The 12,037-nt window shown below is 40.5% G+C and overlaps 1 protein-coding gene across 4 annotated transcripts in view; it reads left to right on the top strand.

Moving 5' to 3' along the window:
- Positions 1 to 12,037, top strand: part of plecb (plectin b) — a 69,116-nt gene that overhangs the window by 40,411 nt on the left and 16,668 nt on the right. For 3 of the 4 annotated variants that reach the window (XM_029450908.1, XM_029450907.1, XM_029450910.1), the window contains 23 exons: positions 37 to 140; positions 716 to 835; positions 1,639 to 1,734; positions 1,829 to 1,956; positions 3,280 to 3,373; positions 3,663 to 3,817; positions 3,942 to 4,263; positions 4,347 to 4,424; positions 4,531 to 4,692; positions 4,807 to 4,911; positions 5,016 to 5,111; positions 5,218 to 5,343; positions 5,718 to 5,870; positions 5,957 to 6,111; positions 6,484 to 6,610; positions 7,022 to 7,205; positions 8,029 to 8,049; positions 8,587 to 8,744; positions 10,102 to 10,280; positions 10,383 to 10,521; positions 11,218 to 11,574; positions 11,675 to 11,758; positions 11,865 to 11,969. In XM_029450908.1, coding sequence (XP_029306768.1) covers positions 37 to 140; positions 716 to 835; positions 1,639 to 1,734; positions 1,829 to 1,956; positions 3,280 to 3,373; positions 3,663 to 3,817; positions 3,942 to 4,263; positions 4,347 to 4,424; positions 4,531 to 4,692; positions 4,807 to 4,911; positions 5,016 to 5,111; positions 5,218 to 5,343; positions 5,718 to 5,870; positions 5,957 to 6,111; positions 6,484 to 6,610; positions 7,022 to 7,205; positions 8,029 to 8,049; positions 8,587 to 8,744; positions 10,102 to 10,280; positions 10,383 to 10,521; positions 11,218 to 11,574; positions 11,675 to 11,758; positions 11,865 to 11,969 — 3,248 coding nt within the window. The remainder of the gene's footprint in view (positions 1 to 36; positions 141 to 715; positions 836 to 1,638; positions 1,735 to 1,828; positions 1,957 to 3,279; positions 3,374 to 3,662; positions 3,818 to 3,941; positions 4,264 to 4,346; positions 4,425 to 4,530; positions 4,693 to 4,806; positions 4,912 to 5,015; positions 5,112 to 5,217; positions 5,344 to 5,717; positions 5,871 to 5,956; positions 6,112 to 6,483; positions 6,611 to 7,021; positions 7,206 to 8,028; positions 8,050 to 8,586; positions 8,745 to 10,101; positions 10,281 to 10,382; positions 10,522 to 11,217; positions 11,575 to 11,674; positions 11,759 to 11,864; positions 11,970 to 12,037) is intronic. The other variant, XM_029450909.1, reaches the window with a different exon arrangement.

Below are 12,037 nucleotides of genomic sequence, written 5' to 3'. Positions count from 1 at the left end.
AGATGGCACCAATACAATTTAACCTTCTCCTCATAGATGTCGATGTCCAACACCCTGATGAGAAGTCCATCATCACTTACGTATCATCCCTGTATGATGTCATGCCTCGGATGGATGTACACGATGGCGCCAGATCTAACGTGAGCAGAACTTGTTCCATCTAATGAATCAATAATTTTCAGAATTTAAATAAATAAAATAACCCTTTAAATACCAGTTTGTTTACATAATGCCACTGTTTTTGTAATGAAAATATAATACAAAAAAAAATGTATGTATACTAAATCAATAAAGGGATAAATAAATCAATGATTAGTAACTACATTGATTTTGATGCATTTTTATTTTTTGTTCAGGAAAACATATGTATTTGCTTCATAATGCAGACATAAGAAAATGGCTCAATCTGGTTAAATATAGGAAAAACAAATGTCCCTTAGGAGACACAAGGGTTCAACTTGACTAACATAAAGGTAAATACTAACATCTTTTCTGTCTGTCTCCCACCATTGTCTTCCTTCCCCCCACTGTCTTTATCAACCCCTTCTCCACTATCTGCCTCCTCGTCCACTCACACAAGACCTGTCATTGTTCGGTCCCTAATTGAGTTTAGCGTGAGTGATCGAACATGGCGACGCAGGAGAATAAGCGCCCTCCTGTCTGTTGTTGTTAAACTCCCTGACTGACTTTTATTTTTTTGCTGTGTCGTCTGCAGGAGCTGGAGCTGCGCTGGCAGGAATACTACGAGCTGGTGACTCTTCTGCTCCAGTGGATCCGCCACCATGTCATGATCTTCGAGGAGAGGAAGTTCCCTGCCAGCTATGAGGAGATAGAGGTGAGATGATATGCTGATATTTTGCTTCCAGGTTTGTCTTTTTTATGTTTGTACTGAAGAGCACAAATGAAATGCTTCTAATGCTCTTCATTAAAAAGTTCCATTTATGTTATTAATTAAAAAAATGACTAAAACACAATATTGTGAAAAAGAGGTTCCATTGTTAGATCAAAGATTAGCTTTTATAACGTCTAGCTGTGGGCAGATAGAGGCAACTGGATCCATAGACATTGTTGCATTGTATAGTAGGTGGGGCTGTGTTGGAGAAAATGCAGCCGAAAGGCAGATAATAGTCTAATTGTGAGGAGAATGACTGGTGTGCCACTCCCTGTCAGAGCTGCAGAAGAAAATCCTAGCATGCCTTCTTCTTATGAAGTCAAATGATCAGCAACACAGTTTTATCAAAAGTGGTGGTTTGGGTGTGCTTCTTTAAAGCAGTTATGTCTGGTTAGAGTAACATTTATCTTTCATATGACATACAGTGAAGTTATTTGACTCATTATAAGTTCTGACTCAATTTACACCAGTCATGGGAATGACAAATGGAGGACAGGCACCGCACTGTGTACAGACTATTAGACCTGTAGCGTGATGTGTTAATGTACTTATCCAGTTTAGGGAATTAGGATCTAAAAAACTCCATTAACACAAGTAAAGGTGTCAGCATTTGTTCTGTAAAGGTTGATGCTGGCTATTTTTATTTTGGAACAAAAGCACATTTTTGAGGGGAAATAAAATGCAACTTAGGACATGTAAATGAAATTGCCAATATAATTGTTATTTTTGTGTATTTTTTCCATTAGATTCTTTGGCGCCAGTTCTTGAAGTTCAAAGAGGTAGAGCTGCCAGTGAAAGAGACCGACAAGAACCGGTCTAAACACATCTACCAGTCCTTTGAGGCAAGCTAACTTTAATTTTCTATCATTGTGTATTTTATTGTACTCTGTTCTTTTGAGTTATGGCTTACGCCTTCTGCCCCCCCTCTGCTCACAGAGTGCCGTGCAGGCTGGTCAGGTGAAAGTCCCTCCAGGCTACCATCCCATTGATGTGGAGAAAGAATGGGGTCGACTTCACGTGGCCATCCTGGAAAGAGAACGGCTGCTCAGGATAGAGTTTGAGAGGTAAGAATATGCAATGATAATATATATTTATGGATCAGATTTTTATTGTACTAGTTTGTTACGTAATCAAGGAGTGTAGTGGTAACAAGACAGAACAGTATAGAAATAAAGCATAGCATAGAGCTCAAAACAAAAAAATGCCAATTAGCTAGTAGCTTAGCTTTAGCCTCAGGGTTATTGAGTTAGGTAACCTGCTAACCTTCCAACATCCCCAAAGAAAGAACATCATTGCCAATACTTTTGTAATATACATTATGTTTTATATTATGCCTCCGAGCCTGCCTATTATGTATTCGGGTTGTCCGTCTGTCCCATTATCATGAACGTGATATCTCAGAAATGCCTGAAGGGAATTTCTTCACATTTGGCACAAAACGTCCGCTTTGGACTTGAGGATGAAATTATTTGATTATTGTGGTCAAAGGTCACAAAAACTGTGACCTATCAAAACATGTTTTGGGCCATAACTCAATAATTTACCTCAAAAAAGTATGTAATTTCACACAAATGTCTAATAGGATAAAATTATGACATTTTGGACAGATATGGATGTAAACTGCAAAACTGGCGGAGGCATACAAGCATGAGGCAGTGTGTAGTTTATCTTTGACTAAAGTAGCTTCTTTATCAAACAACTCTGAATTCTTTTTTGCCATCATATATTTTAGTTGCAGATTTATCGCATCATTTCCGTGCTTGGGTTGGAGGAGAGGAGCCAAACATTCTGGTGGAAGACTGTTTGGCTTGTATGAAAACAAGCAAGATGTGTTCCTCATAATTGGACACACACAATGATAGAATTAGGTCCAATGAAATATGACGAGACATTATAAATGTTCTATGTGTTTAAAGTGGCCGTTGCATCATGCCTGTAAAATGCGATGGTTTGGTGTCACGAGATGATCCGGTCACCTCGCAGTCTGACAGCCTTGTGTATGGTTCTGAGATGTGGACTGACTGAATGAGCAGACTGGATGTCTTTGTTAGAAAACATTTCTGTCTCACTCCGGGCTGCTAAGTGGCCGAGTACTTTCCTAAAGACACAATGGGAGTGTGAGAAGGACTGAGCTTCTTGTAGCTGGAACTGTATTTTTTTATAAAAAAGTTGTGGAATGGCATTTGTGAGTGACCCTCATAAACTGGAGTATTTGCTGCAACGCACATGGTCGTAAGTTGTGATCATTCGTCTAAATGCAATGTGGTTGTCTAACATGGGTTTTTATCCCTAGAAATGTCAAGGAAGGAGTTGATACTGTGGAGGTGAGACAGGCACAAATGTATTTTGTTTTATTGATCTTAATTTGCTTTATTGATCTCATCCAGACTCGAGAGGCTCCAGAGGATCGTCACTAAAGTCCAGATGGATTCTGTGTCTTGCGACAGCCAGTTCAACCACCTGGACACCCTGCTGCAGACAGTGAGTCTTACTCAGGTTGAACATTAGAAACACTATGCTTTGGTGTGTGTTCACAGCGAAGACAGGATCCAGATCATTTAGACCATGTGGTTTTTGTTAATTTCATCGTGACAAGGAGAAAACCTTTTAAACCCAAATAGATGACAGATAACATCCTACCTAACTCTATGAAAGTACTCACTTCTCTAGTACCCTTCAGACAGAGAAAGGGTTGATGCTTATGTTTAATTTTGTTGGTATTTGAAAAGAAGATGGAAATTTATATTTTTATTGGCTTTTATCCCCTCAGGACATCCGTCTGCTGAACGCAGGGAAACCAGCCCAACACACAGCAGAGGTGGAGAGGGAGCTGGACAAGGCAGACAACATGATCCGCCTGCTCTTCAACGACGTGCAGATACTCAAGGACGGGCGCCACCCTCAGGCTGAACAGATGTACCGCAGGTGGGTGCTACGTGTACCGCATTCAAGTCAACTTTTAACATAACACGCCCTGTTACGAAACCCTTTGGAATACAGAAACAGCAGCAGTATAAAGTAAGAAGTTCTGTGTTTCTCATCTCCACAGGGTTTACCGCCTCCATGAGCGCCTGGTGAACTTGCGCACCGATTACAACCTCCGCCTGAAGACTTCTGTGACGACGGTCCAGGTTCCCATGACGCAGACCGTCCAGCATACCTCCATGAAGGTGCGGCCTGAGATAGATGATGTGACCCTTCGCTATGTCAAAGACCTCCTGGCGTGGGTGGAGGAGAACCAGCTCCGCATCGATGGCGCTGAGTGGGGCTCCGATCTGCCCGCTGTGGAGTCCCAGCTGGGCAGCCACAGAGGCCTGCACCAGACCGTGGAGGACTTCCGGGCCAAGATTGAACGAGCAAGGGCTGACGAGGTAGTTTATCAGAATGGATTACACACTGTCTGACATTGTGCTGTTCATTTTAAAAGTAACCTCTGTTCTTTCATATTCTGCAGAGCCAGCTATCTTCTGTTAGCAAGGGCTCGTACAAAGAATACATGGGTAAACTGGACCTTCAGTATGGCAAACTACTGGTAAATATTTTCATATTTCCAACTGCACTAAACGGAAAGTTGTAGTTCTAAGTATTTGAGTGCTGTTTTTAATCTGTTGGTATTTTGATCTACTTTTTTCTTTCAGAACTCTTCCAAGTCCCGTCTAAGGAATTTGGATTCACTCCACGGCTTCATCAGCGCTGCCACTAAGGAGCTGATGTGGTTAAACGACAAAGAAGAGGAGGAGGTCAACTTCGACTGGAGTGACAGGAACACCAACATGACAGCGAAGAAAGACAACTACTCGGTGTGTTTTAATAGAAGATTTTGTTAGTTTTTAAAGATGTTTAGATGAATTGAAATTAAATGATTCTTCTCTCAAGAGACTATCTTTATTAACTGCTTTATTTTGGTTGTCCAGGGTCTCATGCGGGAGCTGGAGCTGAGAGAGAAGAAAGTCAATGATCTCCAGGCCATGGGAGAGAGACTTGTCAGAGATGGACATCCTGGCAAGAAGACAGTCGAGGTGATTACTCTGAGCTGAACAGTAAAACTCCACACGCTGTATGAAAGCTGCTGAGTTAGGCGTCGACTAATGCTCTGTCATCTATTCTTCTTTGTCTCTTGCAGTCCTTCACAGCCGCCCTGCAGACTCAGTGGAGCTGGATCCTTCAGCTGTGCTGCTGTATTGAGGCTCACCTCAAAGAAAACACAGCCTACTACCAGGTGTGGAACAGAGATATTAATAACACGTCAAATAATCCTAACACCAAACATCCATCAGTATTCATAGGGCAAAGAGTTCAATGTGCTGTCCCCTCTTTCCTCGCAGTTCTTTGCTGATGTGAAAGAAGCTCAGGACAAGATGAAGAAGATGCAAGAGAACATGAAAAAGAAATACAGCTGTGATCGCTCCACCACCGCCACGCGCCTGGAGGATCTGCTGCAGGATGCTGTGGTGGGTTATGACATATACCGGAACTGATGTTACATGGGTATATCCAGATGTAGATGATGATGGCAGATGAGCTTCAGAAGAAGATGTAGAAGGAATGAGAATGTATATTATGTTAAATGCAACATAATGCAGCAGCATGACATACTTTTCATACTTTAGGTGCATTTTGCTGATAATACTTACATACTTTTACTTAAATCAGGTTGTGAGTGCAGGACTTTTACTTGTGGTGGAGTATTTTCACAGTGTTTTATTCAAACTTTTACTGAAATAAAGGATCTAAATAATTCTGCCACCACTGATATTAGTCCCTTTGGAAAGCTGGATCTTATTTTAGTTTTAATCTTTGTTTGTGTTGATTTACTTTTCACCAGGAGGAGAAGGAACAGCTGAATGAATACAAGACCCTTGCGACCGGCCTGAACAAGAGAGCGAAGTCCATCATCCAGCTGAAACCGCGCAACCCCACCACCTCCATCAAAGGCAAACTGCCCGTTCAGGCTGTCTGTGACTTCAAGCAACAAGAGGTCAGTGATTTGCGATTCTGGTCACCGGAAAATCTTACATGCCCTCTTTGATGTGTGTGATATATTGATCGTGGATTGTGTTTCAGATCACTGTGCATAAAGGAGACGAGTGTGCGCTCCTCAACAACTCGCAGCCCTTCAATTGGAAGGTGCTGAACCGCTTTGGAAACGAGGCAGTGGTGCCCTCTGTCTGCTTCATGGTGCCTCCAGTCAACAAGGAGGCCGTGGACAGTGTGTCCAGGTGAGAACTCCACTCTAGCTTTTTAAATACAGCGAGAATACATAATAATCCCAATAGTGACCATTAGAGATGTTCCTTACAGTGGTACCCACATGTGTTTATATAGTTATAAGCAGCAGGGTTAATGGGAAATATGCAATGCTACAGATAACTTTTAACTGGTAACTGATTTAAAGGAATACTTTACCCACAAAATTACACTTTTATACATCAATTACTCCCGCTGTGTTTCATGGGTGTAGTATGCCTTTAAGAAAGGAATTCCCTGCAATGTTTCTCTGACACATTACACAAAACACATAATGGTTTTAATACTAAACTGTAAATGGTAAAGTATAATATCTGAAATACTTTCTTTTTTCTGCGTTTCAGTCTGGATTCAGGTTATCAGCAGATGGTTACCATGTGGCAGACGTTCCATATAGACATGAAGAGCTTGCTGTCATGGCAGTATCTGATGAGAGACTACACACAGATACGCACCTGGAACATCACCATGGTGAGTGTTTTATGCAAAAAAAGAAAAAAGAAGCCATTCAGAGGTGAAATGTTATGGGATAGGTGTAAACTTTAATCACAAGCTGAGCTGTCTGTGCAAGATGAAAGAACATTACATAACACATAGTATTTAGTTTGACAACAACATACAATCTTTAGCCAACTGTACTTAGAAAAGTAGAAAATTAGATACCAATGTTTTAGCGGTTAATCGCTAATAGAAGCTTATTAAATAAATGGTTGAACAATGCTGCTTAAGTATGTTATTTAATGATTTCGTCAATGAACCAGACTCCAAACCAAAAATACATAATTCAATCAAGTTAGAATATGCAGCAGAATACCACTGAAGTCCTGCCTCCTTAGTAATGAATTCCCCCCAATTCTTCTCCATCTTCATCCTCACGTGCAGTTAAAGTCCATGAAACCAGAGGAGTACAGGCTGATGATGAGGAACCTGGAGCTCCACTACCAGGACTACATGCGCGACAGCCAGGACTCACAGCTATTTGGCCCTGACGACCGCATGCAGGTGGAGGAGGACTACACCAAGTCCACCCAGCATTTTGACGGCCTGCTTCGCTCAATGGAGAAAGGTAACTTTTTTTTTCTCTAAACAACACGTTAGCTTTTTATTATTCACAGGTATATTTGGAAGCCCATAAAGGACTTTATTAAAAATGATCATGTAAACTTGAAACTGTAGTACCACAATAGCGTTATCATTTTCTACATATGTCTGTGTTATTTAAGTATAAACTTCAAATGAAAATGCAATAATCCAATTTGCATTTTCATTTTCACATGCTCGTATGGGCGCTCTATGACCATATTAAAAAGTCATACCCTTCTGTACAGTGGACAATACTCAAATGTTTAATCACATTTGAGTATTAAAATGCAATATAAACAATCTAACCTGATTTTCAATTTATGCTAGCAATATTTATGTAAAAATATGATTTAACATTTGAAAGTTTTCCACTATATAGCAGGAAGTCTTTGAAAATGGAATATCAAATGCCTTTTTATTTTTTATTGTATTTTCATTTTCATTTTGACTTGCATATTGCATGCATGAATGGAAAACCAGATTATTTTTTTATTGCATTTACATTTTCTAATTTGAATTAACATTTTAATACGGTCATAGAACGCCCACACGAGTATGTGAAAATAAAAACGCAAAGGGGATTATTTGCGTTTTTAATTTTACTCAAATAATAAATACATATATGGAACATTATAATGCTATTGTTGAATTACATATTTCATGATCATGACATATTTCATGGGACTTTATGCCATTTAATAAAGTCCCCTATGGGCTTCCATATATACAGTATATATAGAAAGAAAAGGGAATATACAATAAGTGAACAGCAGCTTTACAGTTTATAATTGTCATTCACCTTTCAGGAATGGTTGTTAGGCTCAAAGGTGAGTGATGTCAAACCGGTCTAAACTCGCTAAGCTAGTGTGTGTCCACGCTTTGGATGAGATGTTGATAGGTAACCATTAATGGTACACTAGAGTTCTGAAGGAGCTGCATGTTGTTTGGGTTCCCACGTTGCTTTTCTTTTTATTTGAAGCTCTGCACAAATCGATATTTAGGCTAAAGTGTGTTATTCTTTTTGTCCAGCAGCCATATCACCTCATGTTCTGATTACTGAGGTAGAAAATGTTTGCTACATGCTGTATGCTGTGACTGTAGTGTATAAGGAGCTGCGTGTGTTTGTGTCACAACACATGAAGAGCTGCATGTATGATCGTGCTTATGTGCACGTCAAAAATGTAGTAGAAGTAGTTAAACACCAACAATACCAAATGATAAACGTGCCATATCATACTGTGCCATTTACACAAAACTCTTATTTAAGCTGTGTGTAGAGTTTTCGTATTTAAAAATCTATTTGAATGCATCAAAAGGCTAAATTGATTCTGGTGTGCTAAACAAATACATGTGATGCTACACAGGTCAGCAGGATGAGACTCTGTGTAAGAACTACATCTCTGAGATCAAGGACCTGCGTGTGCGTATAGAGGACTGTGAGGCTGGGACTGTGGCTCGCATCCGCAAACCTATGGAGAAGGAACCTCTGAAGGAATGCGTTCAGAAGGCAACAGACCAGAAGGTACTGTACATAGCATTGTGACTATCTTAGTTACACCACCTTACTATGTTAGTTAGACACAAGGAGATTGACCTGTCAATCACAAGGTTGCCTATACCCTGTATCATCTGTCTTAATAAGGCCATAAATTAAGTGAAAAGTAGAGCCATCTCCTCATAGACTTCTGTAAGATCAGACTTCTTTTTGCAGGCAGTGGAGTCGCCCCCTGCTGGCTATTAGAAATAATGCAGGTTTAAGGCACTTCTGCATTGGCTTCACTTCTCAGGTTGCTTGTAATAATGTCCTCTTTTCAAGGAAACGCTTGTCTCAATGTAGAGAGATGCAAAATGTTAGGCAGTGTGTTTGAATGGTTTGGTCATTTGTCAGCAGCAGTTTTCCCCATGTGCCTGACCCTCCTGACATTTTGTGAGCATCATCAGTTAGTTTTCATATAAGTCTGATGACCCAACATCTTTGGAAGTAAATGTAAAGTATGGTTCTGAGCCACCCACTGGCCCTAGAGCAGGGGTCGGGAATCTTTTTGGCTGGGAGAGCCATAAAAGCCAAATATTTTTTTATGTATTTCCTTGAGAGCCATATATTTAATACATTTGAATGCAACTTTATGCATGCATTTTTTAAGAATAACACGTCTCCGATTACTAATAACAGTATCAGTGTTTCATTGAACACGTGCTCTTTTATTAAATAAACTAAACGCTTATGTTATTTATCTAATTTATGTGCACGTTTCAGTGTTTACTGCACGGGTGTCAAACTCAAGGAAATTATATCCGGCCCGCGAGAAAATATCATATGTGTGTCATAACTGGCCCGACCGGTTTTGGTAATTAAATCAATGCATGGCACAACCACGGGGAAATACATTCGAGGAAGTATTTAAATGTGTGAATGAAATGAAAGTTTTTGGAAAGCAAAGGGAAACACAGCACAGATCTCTGGGACGATGTGAGCTGGACTGTTTGTGCGACATAACGAAGCATCTCACTGTTAAACCTGCAGCTTCAGGGCCGTGTGATCACGGACATGTATGATGCAGTGAGAGCTTTCTAAGCCGAGCTGCCTGTGGGAGACTCTGATGCAGCAAGGAAACTTTGGTCACTACGTGTTTCCAAACACTGACAAACCATCTCCACCGCTGCGTTCCCGACCGCATTCTGCTGATCAACTGAGCGCATTTGCCGACTTTGCAGCTCAGAAATTTAAATTGAACTGCTCAGCAATCCGTTTGCAGTCGACTTAAATATGTTCCATATCTTTTTGCACTTTATCCAATATATGCTTTCTGGTACTTCTTTGTCAGTTAAAGTTTTGACTATTTACATGTTGCTAATTCTTATTACCTTCTATTGTACAGAAAGTCCAGGTGAAGCTCGAGGGCCTCAAGAAGGACCTTAATAAGGTGTCTGTGAAGACACAAGAGGTGTTGGCCTCCCCTCAGAAGTCTGCCTCAGCTCCCGTCTTGCGCTCAGAGCTTGACCTCACCGTGCAGAAGATGGATCATGCCTACATGCTCTCCTCGGTTTATCTCGAGAAGTGAGTCCCCCAGCGGCCAATTCTCTCTCTTGAGAGTTAAGAGAAAGTGCACTAATGCCACTATGCCTTGCTACTTGATTTACTTATTGTTTCTTGCCCCAGGCTGAAGACTGTGGAAATGGTCATCCGTAACACGCAGGGTGCTGAGGGAGTTCTCAAGCAGTATGAGGACTGTCTGCGCGAGGTGCACACCGTGCCCGGCGATGTCAAGGAAGTAGAGACTTACAGAACCAAGCTCAAGGTAAACAGCATATGATTGTTTTACTATGTATCTGCGTTCAGAAATACAACATATGTTAGAGGAGAACTTTCTGAAGTGATGTATGCTAGGGCTGTACCACTTGTCATTTTTTTTTACATTTGATATTGAGGTTTTCAAATGTCGGCATCATATTTAATGAAGTCGTCACCCTTAATAAAACAAAAACAAAGGATTTGTCATTGTTATATTAATGTAATATGGTGCTGTTTGATTTTTGCTAGACTGCCCCGTTATTCCAGGTGTGTGCCTCCCTTTTGTGCCAAGTGGGAGATTAAACTATTTAATTTTTTTATCAGAGTGAAAATGTTGTTTATGTTTATGCTAAACGCCAACACATATTGATTGAAGCAGAATATTTTGTTAGATTGAAACATGTTGTGAATCTTTTTATCAATACAATTGGACTTTTAGACTTTACAACGCCCTGGAGTTATTGGAAATTGGGCAACAATCCTATACACCACTGGAATCTAATTCTACAAATAGTATAATACTAATAATATATCTCTCTGCAACTGTGCAAAAATACCAGGTTTAGACAGAATAAACAGATATGCAAAAAATTAATAAATTGAATGTTGATTTAGAATTTGAATGTCAACGTTATGAATGAATCTGAATGGGTGATTTTGACATTGTTTGTTCACTGCTGACTTTTTTCTATGAAATCTGCAGAAAATGCGAGGTGAAGCTGAGGGCGAACAGCCGGTGTTTGATTCTCTGGAAGAAGAGCTGAAGAAGGCCACCGTAGTGAGCGACAAGATGTCACGCGTTCACAGCGAGCGTGACGTTGAGCTGGACCACTACCGCCAGCACCTGTCGGGTCTTCAGGACCGCTGGAAGGCCGTGTTCGCCCAGATGGACATTCGCCAGAGAGAGCTCGAGCAGCTCGGCCGCCAGCTCGGCTACTATCACGAGAGCTACGATTGGCTGATCCACTGGATTACCGACGCCAAGGAAAGGCAGGAGAAGATCCAGGCTGTGTCCATCACCGACAGCAAAACTCTGAAAGAACAACTGTCACAGGAGAAGGTATACCACTTGATATTACCAGCTTTCTTATTTTACATGCAATTATTTTCACATGAAACTAATGAGCTGAACTCTTTATTTAAAAATTTTTTCAAAACAGAAACTACTGGAGGAGATTGAGAACAACAAAGATAATGTTGATGAGTGTCAAAAATATGCTAAAGCATACATCAATTCTATCAAGGTGAGAATAGAACGACACGTTTGCTTTAATTATTGTAGTTTGAAGTATTTAGAAAAAAGTATTTGTGGCATAACTGATGTATGGAGAATGTCTTTTTTCCAAATAGGACTATGAACTCCAGTTAGTCGCCTACAATGCTCAGGCGGATCCTCTTGCTTCTCCCTTGAAGAAAACTAAACTGGATTCTGCTTCTGACAACATCATTCAGGAGGTTTGTTTCTTCACAAACCATGTTGGATACGGCTTCTAGAAAATGGGACTGCCGAAAAACTTGATATT

Source organism: Cottoperca gobio, chromosome 16, assembly GCF_900634415.1.
Source record: "Cottoperca gobio chromosome 16, fCotGob3.1, whole genome shotgun sequence".
In the NCBI taxonomy this organism is placed as follows: Eukaryota; Metazoa; Chordata; class Actinopteri; order Perciformes; family Bovichtidae; genus Cottoperca; species Cottoperca gobio.
Note: the sequence above shows the minus strand (reverse complement) of the source record. Positions and strands in the feature narration are given on the sequence as shown.